General features: G+C 39.2%; 1 protein-coding gene across 1 annotated transcript in view; it reads left to right on the top strand.

The window, feature by feature from the left end:
* Nucleotides 1-5,708: 5,708 nt before the first annotated feature.
* Nucleotides 5,709-18,720, top strand: part of LOC145979514 (transmembrane and coiled-coil domain-containing protein 4-like) — a 59,350-nt gene continuing 46,338 nt past the window's right edge. Inside the window, exons 1-3 of the mRNA XM_083112453.1 lie at nucleotides 5,709-5,795; nucleotides 6,944-7,175; nucleotides 12,820-12,986. Coding sequence (XP_082968579.1) covers nucleotides 7,076-7,175; nucleotides 12,820-12,986 — 267 coding nt within the window. The 5' untranslated portion in view covers nucleotides 5,709-5,795; nucleotides 6,944-7,075. The remainder of the gene's footprint in view (nucleotides 5,796-6,943; nucleotides 7,176-12,819; nucleotides 12,987-18,720) is intronic.

The following is an 18,720-nucleotide window of genomic DNA, read 5'->3' as shown; positions in this document are numbered from 1 at the left end:
AGTACCACACTTGAGCAATAAGGTCATATGCACATCTTGAGCTAGTTTTAAGTGTAGCCAAATCTGCCTGAGGGGGGCTCATCATTTATCGAGTTTATAATATAGTATTTTACACTATCAATAATACTGTCTTGCGAATGTTATGCCCTTCTTCTTTCTCTATAAAAAAGAGAGAGATTCTGATTTATCTCCTACATGAACATTTAAAAAGTCATTAAAGCAATTCCTTCATCTATTTAAAATAGTCAGCCATTTTTCATCAAGTTTACTTTAGGTTGCCACCCCTTTCTAAATTTATTTTCACCTCTGATACTTTTATTTCAATTGCATTAATTTTACTTTTCAAGTAATCTTTTTTTGTTACTTCTAAACCACCTAAGTCTATTTCTATTAGGTTATGCGAACCATTGCTTACTTTTTTCTTGGTTTATACATTATTTAACTGTTGATTCTATTCTACTATGTACATGCTTCCAAATTCTTATTTAAGTCTGTTTCATTTAAATACTACAGAATTAAAAAAGAATGTACGTGGAAATAAGTTTCATTTTTTAAAAAAATCATTTTATGCCAGGGATTGTATATTTTTATAGTTTATAGAGTAACATGTGCTTTCATAACTAACTAACTAACTAACTCTCTAGCCTTCTTGAACCCGAAGGTTCATTGCTGCAGCAACACAGGCCTTCCATCTATCCCTATCTTGAGAAAAATCTTTATATTCTTAACCATCCCTAGCAATTTCCTTTAGGTCCATCTCAATATTGTCCTTCCATCTTCGTCTTGGCCTTCCCACAGGTCTCTTACCATCAGGTCTCCCAACAAGAATCCTGTAAACTCCTCTTTCCTCTCCCATTCGTACCACATGGCCTGTCCACCTAAGTCTTCTTGATGTAATTATGTATTTCTAAATTATGTAACCTTCTCCACTCATCTCTTTTAGGTCGAACTATTTTCCTATTTGATTAGTTAGCACGTACCATGTAACCATACACCACACACTACACCGCTCCAGAACGTAGTACTACACATGCAGACACCAATTCACGTAACTTCGTCCCAGGGGGAGGGGTCATGACATTCCCGAGCCAGTGTTATTGATGTGACATTCTCAACAGGTTAATGCCCACACATAGCTGTAAGTACATCAATCTCTACACTTCGGAATGTTTGGAATGCAAAGAATTATCGGGACAAAACAAGTAATCGGGAAATTCCTCTTAGCCAACCAATATTTACAAATCACATGACCCTCTCTCTCTCTTTTTTATAGAGAAAGAAGAAGGGCATAACATTCCCAAGACAGTATTATTGATGTAACATTCTTAACAGAACAATGTCTTAATGTTTACACACATACATAAGCGCATCAATCTCTACACACACACACTCACACAGGAATATTTAGAATGGAAAAAATTCTCAGAAAATTCCCCTTAGCCAAGCAAACCACAAGTTACATGACCCTCTCTCTCTTTTTTATAGAGAAAAAAGAAGGCCATGACATTCCCAAACTTGTATTATTGATGTGACATTCTTAACAGGTCAACGTCACGTCAATCTCTACACACACACTCGGGGAATGTTTGGAATGATCGTAGCATAAGGTGCGAAAATTTAGTTGCACCGTTGAACGCACAAAAAAAATCGTCATGAAAAGCTATCACTGAAGTTAAATCGTAAAAAAAAAAAAAAAAAAAACCTCATCCTTTTTCTGACTAGGTGTGAAAATTTAGTTGTGAGCAATCCATCAAGAGCTCCGAGAGATTTGAGGTCCGCCTATGGTACCTGATAAACGACACTTTTGGGTTTCATGGTGATGGTATTTTATTTATATATCATGCGAGGTTAGGAAGAAAGTTCGCGCCTCAGACAATGCGATGAGTTGGGTGATGATGCTGTCTGTTTCCGCGTTTGACTCATACCAATCGTCCGTATATAGTCTCCTTCCTTCCCTCGCCTCATGAAGCTCGTCAATCCTATCGGCCAACTTTTTGCCTGCAGCCCGAAAAAGAGAATCGGGATTCTGCAAGTTTTTCTTACCGCTTATTTTGCGAAGATTGTCCATAAGAATCATCTCGCACGGTGGACGAAATTCAGGCGCTATTTTGCTTAAGTCGACGAGCCTCGCGACATCCTCACCTCCGTCGAATGTGTACGCAAAAATCTTGTGCAGCAGTTCGAGTGGCAAATCGGTTATGCGAGTTGTCATTTTCACAAGGTGTTATTAAAATAAAAGTTTCTCGGTATTTATATATTAATTTTCTAGGGGAAAAATACAAAACACACAATCAAGTCAAAATTCAATCTGTGTGAAAAACGACTTGAACCACCTTCAAAATTAAATAATTGTAGCTATTACGATAAAATTTTCAGCTATGTTATTTATACAGAATTTCCTGAGACAACAAGTAACATCTGATCACATCAAAACTCAATCTGATCGAAATCACTATGAAAAAAATCACTTGATACACTTTTAAACTTAAAATAATAAATAGTATGTAGCTTTAAAATAAATTAAATACTTAACTTTTAACACTGCAACAACACATCCGTACTCTTCAAACACTCTCACGATACTGACTGATCTGTAATGCGAAAACCCTTTCAGTAACCTAAGCGCGGATGAAAACATCCGAAACAGTAAGTCAATCAGAAGACACCCATTACGTCATAACCAACAACACGCTAGATACGGGTCTGCGTAATAACTTGTTGCGTAAACATTGCGCAATAGTTTACCTTACGAGCCATCGCAAAGTTGCGTAATTTAACTCGAAAGAAATTATGACACTCGTACCAAGTGTGAGGTGAAAAAACACAGATTTGCAATAGTATAAAATCGACGAAAACATCATCAAAATAGGTTTACCATTGTGCTTAAATTAATAAAAACAATAGGCCTCGTACCAAGTGTGATTTTGAACCCCCAAAATATATGTACTTATAAAAAACTGGAAAAACCCACAGGTGTCTGTCAAGTAAACCGGAAGTAGACTGGAAGTAAACCGGAAGTAGACCGGAAGTAAATTTGTGTGGGTGTAAGTGTAGGTGTGGGTGGGTGTGGGTGTTACGTACTTTAACTCGAAAGAAATTATGACACTCGTACGAAGTACGAGATGAAAAATCACAGAGTTGCAATAGTATAAAATCGACAAATACATCATAAAAATAGGTTTTCCATTGTGGTTAAATGAATAAAAATAATAGGCCTCGTAGCAAGTATTGGTTTGAACGTATCCAATATCCCTACTTAAGCTTAAAATTACGCTAATAGGACTTTCCGTATACACTATATATACACACACGCCCCTGATTCATATCCATGAATACAACAATAAAACAGTGTCTCATCAAGGGTTTGCCCCTCCCCCACTAATCAGAGGGTCTACGAACGAATAATGTAGTTCCTTAAAAAAAAAAAGTTTAATGATGATAGAAATATTGCTAAGAGTAAGAAACAATAATCGTTGGTTTGCACACAAACACGAAATAACAACTGCAACATTCAACATAGAAACGAAAGCGTTCAGAAAACATCGAAACATACTCCACAACATTCAATTTATTTGTTTTTCTGGCAGCAGGTGAAAGGTTAATAGTGTATACTGCGAATTTATATATTTTGGGGCTCAAGCTGGATAATACTGCGACGATGAAGTCAAACGATGAACAGACGAAATGGATGCTTTCACCAGCGTTCGAACCTAGGATCTCCAGTTTCGCAGCGCTTTACGCCATCTAATGATACATTTATTATTTAAATAGTGATGCCCCCTCAAAAAAAACCCTGCTTCAGTCTGAAATTATCATGTTCCTTTAACGCACTTATTATAACAAAAATCACTGCTACTGGAATGAAATAATGTGTGAAATATATAATTTTAGGTGTACATTCATTTTCCAGGGAGGGGCCGTGGACCCCTACCTTCCGGACGTCCATGCATATGTGTACCGAATTGCAAATGTACGGCCCAGAAGACAAAAATACGGTCCGTGTGCTATGCGTGTTCGGTTGCATCAGGCTGATGAGTTTGCAACACTGGCATGTGGTGGCATTCTCTCTGCAACCTCCTGGCTGCCATACAGCGAGATCAGTGTTGCCACATGAAGGGAAATTTCCCTTTTGCAGGGAAATTTGGATCGAAATTTTATCTAAAAGTGAAAAGGGAATTTCGATGAAAAATACCACAATTTCAGGGAAATTTTAAGATATCTGACTCTATATTATAACATTATATGTTAAGTTCCAGTTTCATATTCACATTTTTATTTTTTATTTTCCTTCTTATTTCTGCTCCCTTGAATACAAGCCTGTATTTACTTATATTTCTTTTATGTGTATTGCACGTCGCTTTTCTGTATACCTTCGGATAATTGTGACGACGAAAATTAACGATTTAGTGGATTCCTGACCAGGATTCAAACCTGGGGCATCTGACTAGAAGGCGATGAAGCTGACATGTATGTGAAAATTTTGTTTAATTTTTTATTCATACGAGCATGGACCAACGGAAATATTACTACTACTTCTGCTGCTTCTGCTGCTTACTACTACTACCACTGCTAATAATAATAATAATAATAATAATTATTATATTTGTTTAGGTGAAGGGAAAAATTGGTCCAAAAAGGGAAATTTTGCCCCTTGGAAAGGGAAATTGTGCCATCAGATTGTGGCAACACTGAGCGAGATAGGGGAGAGGCAGGTATAGTGCTCGAAACGCGTGTACAGAAGCCGAGTACGCCACCTCGCGGAAAGTTTGAGGTTTCCATCCCATGCAAAGGTAAACAGACAGAAAATGCTCGGGAAGAAATTTGCTTCAAGATTAAATTATATAACTGTTATTAACTACCAAATAACTTTAATAATTATCTTTGTAAATCCAAAAATATGTGGTGGTTGCGCAACGTTGCCACCTAAGGAGCAGCCGCCCCTGGTCATTAAACTGAAAATCCACAATAGCTGTTGCATTTCTTGACGTTGCTTTGTGCAAATATTGTTCCATCATAACGTCTTACAGCTTCGTGTCTCTTTACTTTTGAAAGGGAGAAATGGGGTCAGGCACGTAGCAAGGGGGGAGTGCTCGGGGGCTGAAGCTCTCTCCGCCCGAAATCCTACACATATCTATTTTAAAAGGCCGAGTGTGCTGCCACGCACGTGTCAGCAGTAAGAATAAGCGTTAAATTTGCTCCTGCCACGTAATTCGTCTGCTAAAAGGATGTTACAAATCTTAAGAACAGATGAAGATGAGAAAAATGCAAGTTTATGATTAGTGGGAATGAATGTAAGGCACAATTTAAATTTATTCGCACACCCCTACTATGAAACCTTATTCTCCAAGATGAAAAAAATCTGGACCAACCTTTTAAGCCCTCTCCCATCCTTTTGTTTGGCGAAGGAAGTATATTTGCGGAAACTGAATATGTGTCACATGACTTCTGTGAATCCCCAGGTAAATAATGCACGAGCCGCGCCTGCAAGATGTTTAATCCTTCTAAGGAAGTAAAATTAATGACCACTATACACTATTTAAAAAGCGCTGTAGGATTTCGGAAAGGTCTTCAGCCCCCTTAGTCCTCCTCCTGGCTACGTGCCTGGCATGAACTCTTTCTGCGGCTGACGCGAACGCATCCACAGTTTGATTTGTAATGTGCTGGCTTTGCGTAAGTTTAGCCTTTCCCAAACACATCAGCTGTGAACAAAACAACATCGCAAAGCGAAGGCCTAAAACAAGATCAATTACATGGAGCAGATAGGGAGCAATGTAAAGAACAGGAAAATAAGAAAGGTAAAGGAACGAGAGTTGTTTGAAAGATATAATTTTAATTTTTAGAGAACGTAGAATAGTTATGCACATTTAAAATAGGAAATCATGAAATATTGTGTATGAAATTAAAAGAAGTTTGTTGCGCTTCCCAGGACTGACAACTTCAAGGTCGTCCCGTGTGGTGTGTTTATGAAAAGTCATTCGAAACTATCCATTGTCTTTCAATAATATAAAGATAAACACAATGACAGTCACTATATATTCCACTGCAAATGGAATGAAGTTCTAAAATATAGAAACTACTTACCATTATGATGTGACAGGATTTAGATTACCCGTATACCCTTCGGATTCTTGGAATCACCTGCTATCAATTGTCAACCGCTTTCAGCGGTGACTAATGGTGAGCGTATTATACAGTAGCTTTCCTCGTGTGACTGATGATTCATTATGGTAAGAAAGTACGATATACGATATATTATTATCTTAATTAATTGCCACTGTCTAATTCTTTCGTAATTATGCTAGACCATAGTAGTCTCTTATTTTTTACATCTCAATAAGAGGTAATTAATGTATGTAATGAATGATAGCAAATCTGTGTCATTAAATATATTTTTTTAAAAGTAAGAATAATAACAAGAGTAATAATGGTCACATAGATAAAAAGTAAGTTATTCAAAATATATGTTCATTATTTTATGTTGTTGTAGCAGTATCAAAAGGTGATAAAATAAGTGGCTATGAAAGAACAGAACATTAAAGCATTAAACAATTTTATTTTCCCCTATGAGCTTTTAAGGCACACGTCAGAAAATTGTAGCTTTTTGTGCCTACTTAGTTTCCATTGAAGTATCGTAGATATTATCCTCCCATTGTGTATCTGAAGGCACTAAATATTATTGCATTATTTTAAAAACAGCGAGATTGTTGTAGATATGCCATATGCAATTTTTTCTCTGGGTGTGATAATGTAATTTAGTAGAATATACTATGGTGTTCAAAATAATACTGCAAGACTTAGATTGCTATTAAGTTTGAATAGGCTACATTATAAGCCTATTTGCTTTTACTGACAACTTTTATTATTATTTTTATCGTAGATGTCACTGCTCAAGTGCCATTACTGTCACTGGCTAACTGTAACAAGCATTTTTCTTCCTTTTTAGGTTAGTGGACACACTGACCCACTGCTTCAAAAGAAGAAATCTATACATATCACAACCGTGCTCAATCATTCAACTTCTTTGGAACATTTTGTATAAAGCTCTTGACAAACCAAGTTCCTCGGTGCATCTGTGATGGCAGATAAGGACTCAGGGCCAAATTCAGAGGTGGAGCAGGGTATCGATGCTTCCCTGGTTACAGAGGAGGAGATCAACAAAGCAACTCGAGGAACACGTAAGTTATATATCACAAAATTTAAACTCTGTACTCTAGATTTCTTGACTGAAAGAGAATAAGAAAAAAAAATACACATTGAGTTGTTTTTTTAATCAGCATATATCTAACAAATATAGTCTGCCAAACCTGGCTGAGTCATCAGTACAGCTCCAAACCTGCTGCATCTAGGCATTATACTTTTGTTTTACTATTTGTAGATTTCTGCACATGATAGACCTGCAGAGGTACATTTGGTCAGTGCATCTGACTGCTACGCAGGGGACCCACGTTTGAACCCCAGGGTATGTGATTAGGTGGGATGTTTTGAGGTTCTGTTGCTTGAGTCTTGATATCATGATGGCACATTCAGGTTTTCTGATCACTACATATTTTGTACCAAATCATATTTCCCATCCTTCTCCTGCTGGACCCTATGGCCGAGTGGTTAGCACGTGCTGCGACACCAAGGGTCCCAGGTTCGAATCCCGCTCGGGCTTGGTTGTTTTTGAATGTCTATTCATCAATTCCATCATTTCATCACTCATCTCCATCTTTGCAAATTAGCCAAGAGGCACAAAATGCGAAGTAAAATAAACTAAAATTCCGATCTCCGGGAAACGTATTTCTTCAATTTTACAGGAGATTGTACTTACGGAACTGAGTTTCTGTACACTTTTGAAATGTCGTGGAAGTGTGTATTTTCCTAGATTAATGTCTCTCCGATGCACAAAAGCTGTTGCCTCTATTTCCTTCCACTACGTAAATTGGATGTTGCGTGCATTTCATGATATAATCCCGGTCAGTGTTTCCAACCACGTGTATAACTATGTTAACGTTACATAACCTACGTACATCTGCATCTTAATGTGCATGATTTTTGAGTACGAACCCATGTTTTAAGTTTGTGAACCACCGCTGTTTGGCGAAAAGATGACGTGTACAGGATGTGTCGTGAAGTTGCATGGTTTGTGATGTTGAATAATAGCACATACACTTTTTTTTAACTATGTTAACCTAACTGAACATTACAAATTTAAAGTAACGTTACTAATGTAACCCTTTTTTTAACTGTTAACCTAACGTAACTAATGTAACCCTTTTTTAAATTGTTAACCTAACCGAACGTAACCAACGAAAGTAGTAATTTTTAGGTTAGGAAGGCTGGAAACACTGCATACCCACTGATGATAGACAACGCTAGTCAAGATTTGCCTGTCATATTGTGTGTAACGCAAGCGAAAAAGGAACGAAAAATAATTACATGAATATGTGCAAAATTGAAATTATTTTCGTGAGACAAGCGAAATCCAACCTTAAAGAATCTTTAGCAATGCATAATAGGTAAGTACGAATGTGAAAAATAACAAAAGAAACGAATTTGAGACTTCTCCCGGAGATCGGAATTTTAATAAATAAACTCAGTGAATCATCCTACTCCTGTATGTTTACATGAGTAGGTTAGTTGAGTCATGTGCGTATAAAACCCAAATAATGGAGATATTTGATCCAAAGTATGGCCCGTGTAAGTAAAAACCTCTCATCTCGAAGTACTTTCGCCGCTTTTTGTTAGTAAAAACCATTTGTATGCATACTAAAATAGCAAAAGAACACATTGAGTGAGTGCTATATTCACTTGTGCGAAACTTCACAGTAAGCTACTTTACTTTCCAAACACATTTCCGTGAGCTGAAAACATTCATAAAGAACAAAATCTTCACAAAGATAAAGGTAAAGGTAAATTGCTCCCCTGTGCATAGCACCACACCATGAAGGCGTATAGGGGGTGTGGGGGTAACGCCCCACACTTTCTTGATCCGGTCGTGAGTGGGGGTGATGTAATCAGCATCACACCCCTGACCGTCTTTACCCCCCAGGGTTTCCCCCAGGTACCCATGTTATTCGACGTGCTCGTGTTGGGTGGGCACCGGAATCACTTCCATCGTTAGAAAAGTTCCCGGATTTGAATCGGCCGGGGATCGAACTGGAATCTTCACAAACCATGTAAAATATTTCACTTTCTTCAGGGAATATAGAGGGTCAGGGGTAGCCATACTTTTCAAAAAATTAACCCTAGCTTACCCGAGCCATACAAGAAACTTACTTCCCACCTTAGAGGCCTTATAGGCCCACACATTTTTTGTCACTAAATTTGAAGAAACTATTTTGTTATTGAATCACTGTTTCCCTTGTTGTGTATATAGGTGCAATTATACAGGGTGTACCACTGGAAATATTTTGTGAACAACAATAAATATTGAAAAACTGCTTTCGCAGATATATAGGTCTAAGAGGCACTCATCTAATTAGTGGACACAATACGTTCAAATATGTAAGGAAATATGATTTTCAACACAAACTTAGTTTTTTTAATGGAAACCCCCATTTTATTTTCAGCTCATTTGAAAGTACGGAAAAATTCATTAAGAATGGTGTTTATTACATTGTAATACGTCAAATAGTTCTCAAGTAATTGTAACCTGAAGTTGACGCTTGAAACAAATATTCTCACAAGTTGATTCATGTGTCATAACATTTGTCATTTGTGTATTGTTGTAACAACATGTTACTCTTCTGCATACTATGCATTGTGCTTAGGAAAGTTGTTACGTTCCAACAACTGCAGGTTACAATAAAATGTGTAGTTTGTACATACGTAAGCTTTGACAAATTATCTAAGAGGTTCTTATACATCATTCTGAGTTATCAAATGTTTGTTAATTAAAAAGTCAACTCAACAAAGTTTTATTGAACTTACAGCCCCACATGTGGCTGTTTACACCCAGCATACATTATAAGTACGTAACACACAATTTTACATAACTACATTAACTCATTCAGTAACAAAAATATATTAGAATTTTATTAATTAAAAAGTATAAATTTTAAACATTCCACCATCAGTTACATACGTAAATGTTAGTACATTAACATCTTCGTAATTTTTAATTGGCGTTCATTCATTTGCATCATAATTTATAGTACATGGGAACAATCATCTCTTCTCGTTTGGTCATGACAAATCTTTAGTATTTATTAGACAAATACAAATGGACTCCCGTGAAAGGACACTTAATACACTACTTCTCAACATGGTCCCTCCCTGGTCCAGCATTTATCCCAGCGCCACACGAGGTTCATGATTCCTGTCTCATAGAACTTCGGGTTCTTTTGTCGGAGCCCAACCCTTGCTTCGTGCTTGACAACATCATTCGAGTGAAACAGGTGTCCTCTGAGATGCTTCTTCAAAGGAGCAATGAGATGGGAAATGCTCTGAGTAAGCTCCGGGAAGTATGCTGGATGATGGAGCACGTGCCACACAAAACCCGCCATGCCATGATGTAAAGGTTGGGATTTGAAAATAGGACCCTGAGTTCTATGAGACAGGCATCATGGACCTCGTGTAGTGTTGGGATAAATGCTTCAACTGGGGAGAGGCTATGTTGAGAAGAACCTAGTCATATCATAAATACTGTCACAACTTTGGAGGCTGGCTGTGCACCTTCGGGGCAAGAGCAGCACTTGCCCACGGGGAACTGTAAGACCTGAGTCATTGTGTGGTGTGCTGTAAACGGCTGAAGGTGATTGTGCTACAGGTCAGAATGAAATGAGGCGAGTATAAAAATCGAGTGGCTGTCATTGCACTACATAAGATAGAGAAAGCAGCAGGTGAGATTTTCAAACTTCTCCAGAAGGTTTGTTTATCGCATTATCCAGCGATACACTGGAACTGGAACTGTGAACGACAGGCCCAGGGCGAGGCAGTCTCGAACAGTACGGGCACCAGAGGTTGTGAAAGCAGTGGCGGCATGTGTGCAACAAACGCCTGTCAGGAGACAGTCAGTGCTGGCTCAGGACCACAAGATGTCCACCTACTAGGGACGTTCAATATATAAGTTTCCCTGTGCTATAAAATATTGTATAAAGCAATGCCATTAAAAAGAAGCACATGGTTGACTAGCGCCATCCTTCGTCTACAAGGAGCAACAATCGATTCGTTATCAGACGTGAAGGTGCATGCGCTCAAGGGTGAAAAGTAAATGCTTGTTCGGAAAACGTGGGCTCGTGTCATAAGGAGTTCAGAAGCATGGATGCTAAGGACGTTCTGCTTTTGGACTTTTTGGAACGAGAAAGAACAATTAATGCTGACCGTTATTGTCAAACATTGGATAAACTGAAAAACGCAATTCGACATAAGCGACCAGGTCTCCTATCAGCTGCTGTCATTCTTCTTGATGATAACGTTCGCCACCACTCAGCAGTGCAAACACAACATAAAATTGAAGAATTGGGGTGGGAACGGTTGCCCCACCCTCCATACAGCCCCGATTTAGCACCGAGTGATTTCCATCTTTTTCCGGTGTTAAAGTCTGAATTGCAAGGTTACCGTTTCGAAACAGATGAAGAAGTGAAGCGGAATGTGAGAATAGTGCTCAATAGCCAGACCCCTGATTTTCTTGCAAAGGGTATGGACAAATTGGTACAATGGTGGGACAAATGCCTGAATCTTTATGGGGATTATGTGGAGAAGTGAGGAAGGATCCTCCTACACATGTATGTATAGTTTTGTAATTTATCTTAAAAATATTTTTTTTTTCAGCATACAGAAACTTATATATTGAACGACCCACGTAAGAGGACACAACTGAGCTGCATTTCTGTGAGCAAGGCATCAAAACATCAGCCAAGGTGTGCCAAGAGACTTTTCTTGAGGGTGTGGTCAAGGGTCTCGCGAACATCCTCTCTCGCAGTCAGGCTTGGATTTTACTGCAGGATTTGGCACCAGCCCATAAGGCTAAGACGACCGGCAGTGGCTCTAGACGAATGTGCCAGACTTCATTTCCACTTCTGATTGGCCCTCTGGCCTACAAATTGGGGGTTGTGCTTCAGGAAATGGCATGCTAGAAAGGACACCCCAACATGGCAAGTTTGAAGCATTCTCTTGTGAAAGCAGTGGCAGATTTCCCTGTAGATGTCATGTGTAATGCAAGTTACGCGTGGCAACACAGACTAAAGGACTGTGTGTGCTAAAGGTGGCCGTTTTGAGTAGCTATGAGTGTTTGTGTTCCTCACATATCCATGTACCATATATTATATGGATATTACACTGTCCCTAACCATCTTGTAACTATTTCCTGCAAACCTTCTGACAGTATTTATGATATGATATGACAGGCAGTATGAAGTATCCTTTCACGTGAGTCCGTTTGTATTAGTCTAATAAATACCTACTGGAATTTGTAGGCTTTGTATTGTTTTTCTCGATCATCCCTCGTAAATAACAAGAATCAATTATTTACTAATAGCATGGGTGTCATGTCTGAACACGTGTCCCTAGGGTGGGGGCTTGTAGGCCCACCATGTGAATTGTTTCTCCTTTGTACATTACACTGTCATGAACAAAAGCAATACTGAAAAACTGGGAACACCCTAGGAAACAATGTGATTTATTTATTTATTTACTTATTTTTAAAATAGAAATGTTCATAGTTGAAAAATCTGAAGAAAGAAATGGTGTGTCTGCCCCCCTCCCCTCAGGTAAACTAGGAATAACACTTTCTCCAACTGTGTTTCTCCAAATTTAAAACTTATTGCCAAATTCCTTTCCAGCATGGATTCTTTGTCCTACAAAATTTGTAAAAATCATTTTGTTTTCCTGTTGCAGACCATGACCCACGTCAATTAAGAAGTTTGCTGTCCGATGCAGGAACATATTCATATGCTGCCATATGTGCCTTAGCTCTGCATGATCTTTTTGATAACGAGTGGGACAGACCTTTCAGTCAGCGATGCATCCATCTGCTCCTTCAGTACCTGCAACTTCCAAAGCAGGTTAGTTTTTGTGTACCTTAACCCTCGAGTGTTTGAGAGATACTTCTCCATCAGTATTTATTAGGATTAAGATAATGCCGATGTGTCAGTGTTTAATAAACTTGATTTGTTTGATTAACGTGCAAAATGAAAGGCACATGATGCATTTATTGGTTTGTTCAGTCACTATGCAGGGTGTCTAAAGATTATTTGCTATTTTTGCAGTATGGTGAACTTACGAGGGTGTACCCAAAAAAACATTTTTTTTAAAACCCATGTTTTTTTGTTTTTTTGTTTACAAAACAACCTTATCACCTCCATGACACTTAATACATTTGTCTAAGCTGTGATTCCATTCTTGGAAACAATTTTGAAACTCATCTGTTGTGATGGCTGCCAGTTCCTTCCTCGTTTTTTTCTTCACCTCTTCTACATCGTCAAATCGCTGTCGCTTCATGGCCCTGTTCATTCGGGGAAACAAAAAAAAGTCGCACGGAGCAAGGTCAGGTGAGTAAGGGATGTGGGGAAAGAGGGTCATGCTGTTTTTGCCAAAAACTTGCGCACTGAGATGGCTGTGTGCACAGGTGCATTGTCGTGGTGGCTCAAATTTCGCAGCGACCCTTCTCATTCTCAAATCTTCCGTTAAAAATTCGCTGAACCGAGCTCCAAGATAGTCCAGATAACGTCCCCAGCTTGTAATGATCCTGCGAGGTCATCACAATTATTTAGTTTCTAAGTGTTATTATTCCATGATAATTGCTAATTCTGTCAATGTTATTTGTGTTAACCATTCATTGTAAATGGTGATAATGAGGTCAGGTGCTCTGTGTTAGCATATTATGCTGAGTTGTAATGTTAATAAGGCCCTCCGTGGTCGCAAGGATTATGTATCATTTAACTTATAATTGTTTATTAACGTTTAGCACACATTTAATATTATAATATGTATTTATCGTTTGTGCCTTGAGCACGTAGTTCAATCCACTGCCGTAGAGATGGCCTTGCCTGCTCTAGCACAGTTCCATGTAGTTCGCGTGAACGGCGCTAGAGGTGCTACTTGAACCGAGGCTATATATATCCAGCTGCAGAGCAGATTTTCTTCAGTTCTCTCTTACCAACTGACCTGAAAGAAGGAGCATTCCGCTCTTGCGAGGGGCCAAGCATCCTAAGGAAGGAAGGTGCTCTCCGCCTGCGGGTGAGAGAAGCTGCACTGCACCTTTCAGTGAGAGAGGTTGAACTCTGCCACTGGCAAGAGAACCCACTGCACTTATTGGCGAGAGAGATAAACTCCACATCAGAGTGAGAGGACCTGCTCCCCTTGCTGCGAGAGGTTTACTCCCCTATCAACCTGAGGCACCCTGCATGGGTAGTGTGGCGTTGGGTTTCTAGGCAACTGCCCCTAAGGTAAAATTACAGGTCAGATAAAATACTACTGTTATCATGAGGGTGACCTTAATAGATGCCCCTTGTTCCCCAAAAGCCAACAGTTCCCTATAAAAAGCCTGCAGCTACTGAAGTCGGCACAAGGACAGAACATTCCTAACGAGAGTTGGAGCTACTTTTTCGACGACAGAGGGCAGCAGTAGCAGCAGTGTACCTGTTCCCAGTTTACGGCAGTTTGAAGAAGCCATTCTCCCCCAGTTGTGTGGAAATATATTGGCCAAGTGAGTGTAATATCCTACACGGGCGTGTGCTAAACTTACAACGTTTACAGTTAGAATTAGAATTTCTTTATTCATGGGCGAAGTTCAGCCTGTGGCTGCTCTACCACTTAACCCACAAAATCTAGTACGGTAAAACAAACAGAATACAATTACTACTATAACATAAAAATTCCATTACATTTTCACTTCTAACTATTTCAGTAATTAACACACTAAAAAGATAAAAAGATAAAGATAAAAACAATTTTTCTCATTCACACACATCAAAATGTTCATCTTGGGTTCAAATCTGCTCATTTTTTGTTTTGATTGCAACGTAAGCATGCTGAATCTAGTCATGTGTACTGAGGCTCTGTCCTTGCTCATGTAGAAGTATTTTTATTACTGCCCTTTTAAAGCTGTTGTATGTCGCACACGAGGTAACATCTGGTGGCAGCGCATTCCAACAATATGCAGAAGCAGCTTTGAAGGATGACAGAAATATGGATTTTGAGAATCTGTCCAGATTAAGTTTCTTAGAGTGTTGAGTCGTGTAGTTGTGTATGTCGTGTCTAAATTGGAGTCTGTCGTATAAGTATGTCGGTGTTTTTGTTTGCAGAATTTTGAATATGGTGCAGGCCAGATGTAGTTTTCTGCATCGTGTCATATTCAACCAATTAACATAATTTAAGTAAGGCAGTATGTGATCCCTTCGTTTCAAGCTAAATGCAAAACGTATACAAGAATTCTGTACTTTTTGTGCAATTTTAGCATTCTTTTTTGTTACATTAACACCGTAAACAACGTCACAGTAATCGAAAATGGGAAGAACGAGAGCTTGAATAAGACGCAATTTAACATCAGTCGAAAGTAAATGCGATGATTTATAGAGTGATCTAAGTATACCATAAGCTTTTGAACTCTGTGACGTTACATGGTTTTGCCAGTCAAGTTTCTGATTAAATATCACACCTAAGTTTTTAACAGTTGTGCAGTGTGGGACCCTCACATCATTAATATTAATTGATAACCCATTCATTTGAATTTTATTTCATGCAGCGCTAGAACCAATTGATGTAAAGCAGCATTTACAGAGGTTAATTACAAGACCATTACGTTTACACCATTTATAAATAGCATCAAGGTCACGGTTCAGGAGACCAATTGCTGGTTTTGAATTTTTGGGGTCTACTGCCATCATCAGCTGCGTGTCGTCTGCATAACAATGAGGTACACTGTGTCGTACATTTAGGGGTAGGTCGGCGGTGAAGAGGGAATATAGAAAAGGGCCTAGAATACTTCCTTGCGCAACCCCTGAGGGTATCATAAGGGGAGTCGATGTAGCTCCTGAGGGAAGCGTCACCGATTGCACTCGCCCAGTAAGGTAAGACTGGAACCATTTTATTGCTCCCGGCGAAAAACTGTAGTAACTCATTTTCGAAAGGAGTAGCTGATGAGATACAAGATTAAACGCCTTGGACAAGTCAAGTAACACCAAGACTGCAGCCTTACTTTCGTTTAGCGTTTGTAAAATGACGTCTGTTACTTTCATGAGCGCCGTTGCGGTGCTGTGGGAAGGTCGGAAACCAGACTGTACTGCAGGCAATATTTGATTTTTGGTAACAAAACTTTCTATCTGCTTGTACACTGCTTTCTCGATAACTTTTGATAAGATAGGTAATATACTAATTGGTCGTAAGTCGTTCATGTCGGTCACATGTCGTTTCTTTGGCAAGGGCAGGATTCTAGCCTCCTTCCATGCAAGGGGAAAGGTGTTCTTATCTAACGAGAAATTTATCAAGTGAGTCAGAGGTGAAAGAATGTGTGGAAGAATTAGCTTTATCATTTTTAGGTTTATGCCGTCTGTGCCACAAGAATTGGAATGGATTTTGGACACGAGTTGTGCAATTTCTACTTCTTTGATGGGTCGAAAGAAGAAGGTGTCACCGTTTTCAGTAAATGTAGTTGTAAGGAAGCGTTCGCACTCTTCGAGGATGAGATCGGTTTCTTGGTTAGAGGGACTGTCGCTGTCAATAAAGTGTGTGTTTAACAGATGCGGATCATTTAAAAAGTGTGGGACACTCGGCTCTACCTTTCCGTAAATACCACATTTCTTTATCTCTTTCCACATTAATTTTGAATCATGGACGTTTCTATTGATGTGGAACGAGAGGTAGGCTTTCTTCTCCTGTCTTATAACCGACGTGGTGAAATTCCGCAGTTCTTTATAATAATCCCAATGTGACGGATTGTTCGTCAGTTTATATTTTCTGAGAGCATTATCTCTAAGTTTCATTAATAGTTTGGTATTGTCGGTTATCCACGGTACTTTTTTCTTGGTTATTCGTGCAGTACGTACAGGGGCATGCTTATCGAAAATAGCGACGGGCAGTCGGTGAAACCGTTACCTATTTCCCTGGGGGTCCGAGGGAAGGGGCGAGTTCCAGATGTGCCGTGCGCGGGCAGGTTTACCAACTGCCTAGTTTGAGACATTGTTTACTAGTGAGTGAAGGAACAGAGCAGATACGTAACAGTTGGGCTGAAAAGTTTGTAGGCTATCATAGTAAAAAATATTTTTTTGACAAAATTCGATTTTATTATTCCATATAGTTGCCTTCGAGGGCGATACAACGATTATAGTGGTCATACAATTTTTCGATGCCATTTTTATAGTACAATTTCTCTTTAGCCTCAAAATAGGCCCCAGTTTCGGCGATTACCTCTTCATCAGTGCTAAATTTCTTTCCAGCGAGCATTCTTTTAAGGTCTGCAAACAGGAAAAAGTCACTGAGGGCCAGATCTGGAGAATATGGTGGATGGGGAAGCAATTTTATTACGGTTGAATATCGCTAAACATTGCTCCGAATCATCAAAACGTTGTTGCGCGGCACCCATTTTGCACACAGCTTTCGCATGTTCAAATATTCATGCACAATATGTCCAACACGTTCCTTTGATATTTTTAAAGTCTCAGCTATCTCGATCAACTTCACTTTACGATCATTTAAAATTATTTTGTGGACTTTTTTGATGTTTTCGTCGGTAACAGCCTCTTTGGGGCGTCCACTGCGTGCATCGTCTTCGATGCTCATTTCGCCTCGTTTAAATTTAGCAAACCACTTCTCAACGGTTGATTTTCCTGGTGCAGAGTCCGAATAATGTTTATCAAGCCAAGCCTTGGCTTCAACAGTATTTTTTTTCGCCAAAAGGCAATGCTTTATTAACACTCGAAATTCTTTTTTATCCATTTTTTCACAATAACAAAAATGCTTCACTCCCAATGCTATCTCACGAACTAATTATCCGGCAGCTGTGAAATTTATACACGTATCTTTTGAAGGTTAGTACTAAGTAAAAATCACATGGATTTAATTCTAGTAACGCCATCTATGAGTCAGCCTACGAACTTTTCAGCCCAACTGTTATATTAATGATATGAAACAGCGTACTTACGTTGAGATGTCCAACTGAGCAGCTCGAGCATAATTAAATATAATGAAAGATGAACACAACACACACACACGCACGCACATACACAAAAAGTTAATTTTCATTGGCTGTTTCTTTAACATGGTTAAAAAGGTATGAAAAAGTTTCACATAGAACATTAAAAACACACTCATAGTTTCGTCTTCGGCGACGCTCACATTACGACCGCTTGCACGTGAGGAATTTCAATTCACGTTCAGTTTCTATAAAATGTTTTCCTTCCGGCGTAACTACTACAATCTTTCCATAGATCGTGTAGCGCTTGTTGTTGCCGAACGTCGCCTTGGCGTCTTGGAGAAGTCTTTGCCTCTTTGGCGTTAGCGACTATGTCAGTAAGTATTGGCTCCCCTTGAAGTTCTTCTTCGCTCGCCACAAAGCATCGTGATGTTTATAGGAGATGAATTTTATAATCAAAGGTCGATGACCTTGTCTGACGACGTCGGCCGCCGACCTTCTCTTTGCTCGGTGCTCCCAGGCGATGGCATCTGCTCACGAAGTCAGAAGAAACTTTAACGCCAAGTTTCGTGGAGAATATCTGTAGAGCAACTTCCGTGGGCACCTCCTCCGGCGTTTCCGGTACTCCATGCAGCAGCAAGCACTCCCTCCAGCTGTATTGTTGCAGT

Source organism: Lepisma saccharinum, chromosome 26 (assembly GCF_977018435.1).
Source record: "Lepisma saccharinum chromosome 26, izLepSacc3.1, whole genome shotgun sequence".
NCBI classification, from domain to species: Eukaryota; Metazoa; Arthropoda; class Insecta; order Zygentoma; family Lepismatidae; genus Lepisma; species Lepisma saccharinum.
The sequence above is the reverse complement of the archived record's forward strand: the minus strand, read 5'-3'. Positions and strand labels throughout refer to the sequence as shown.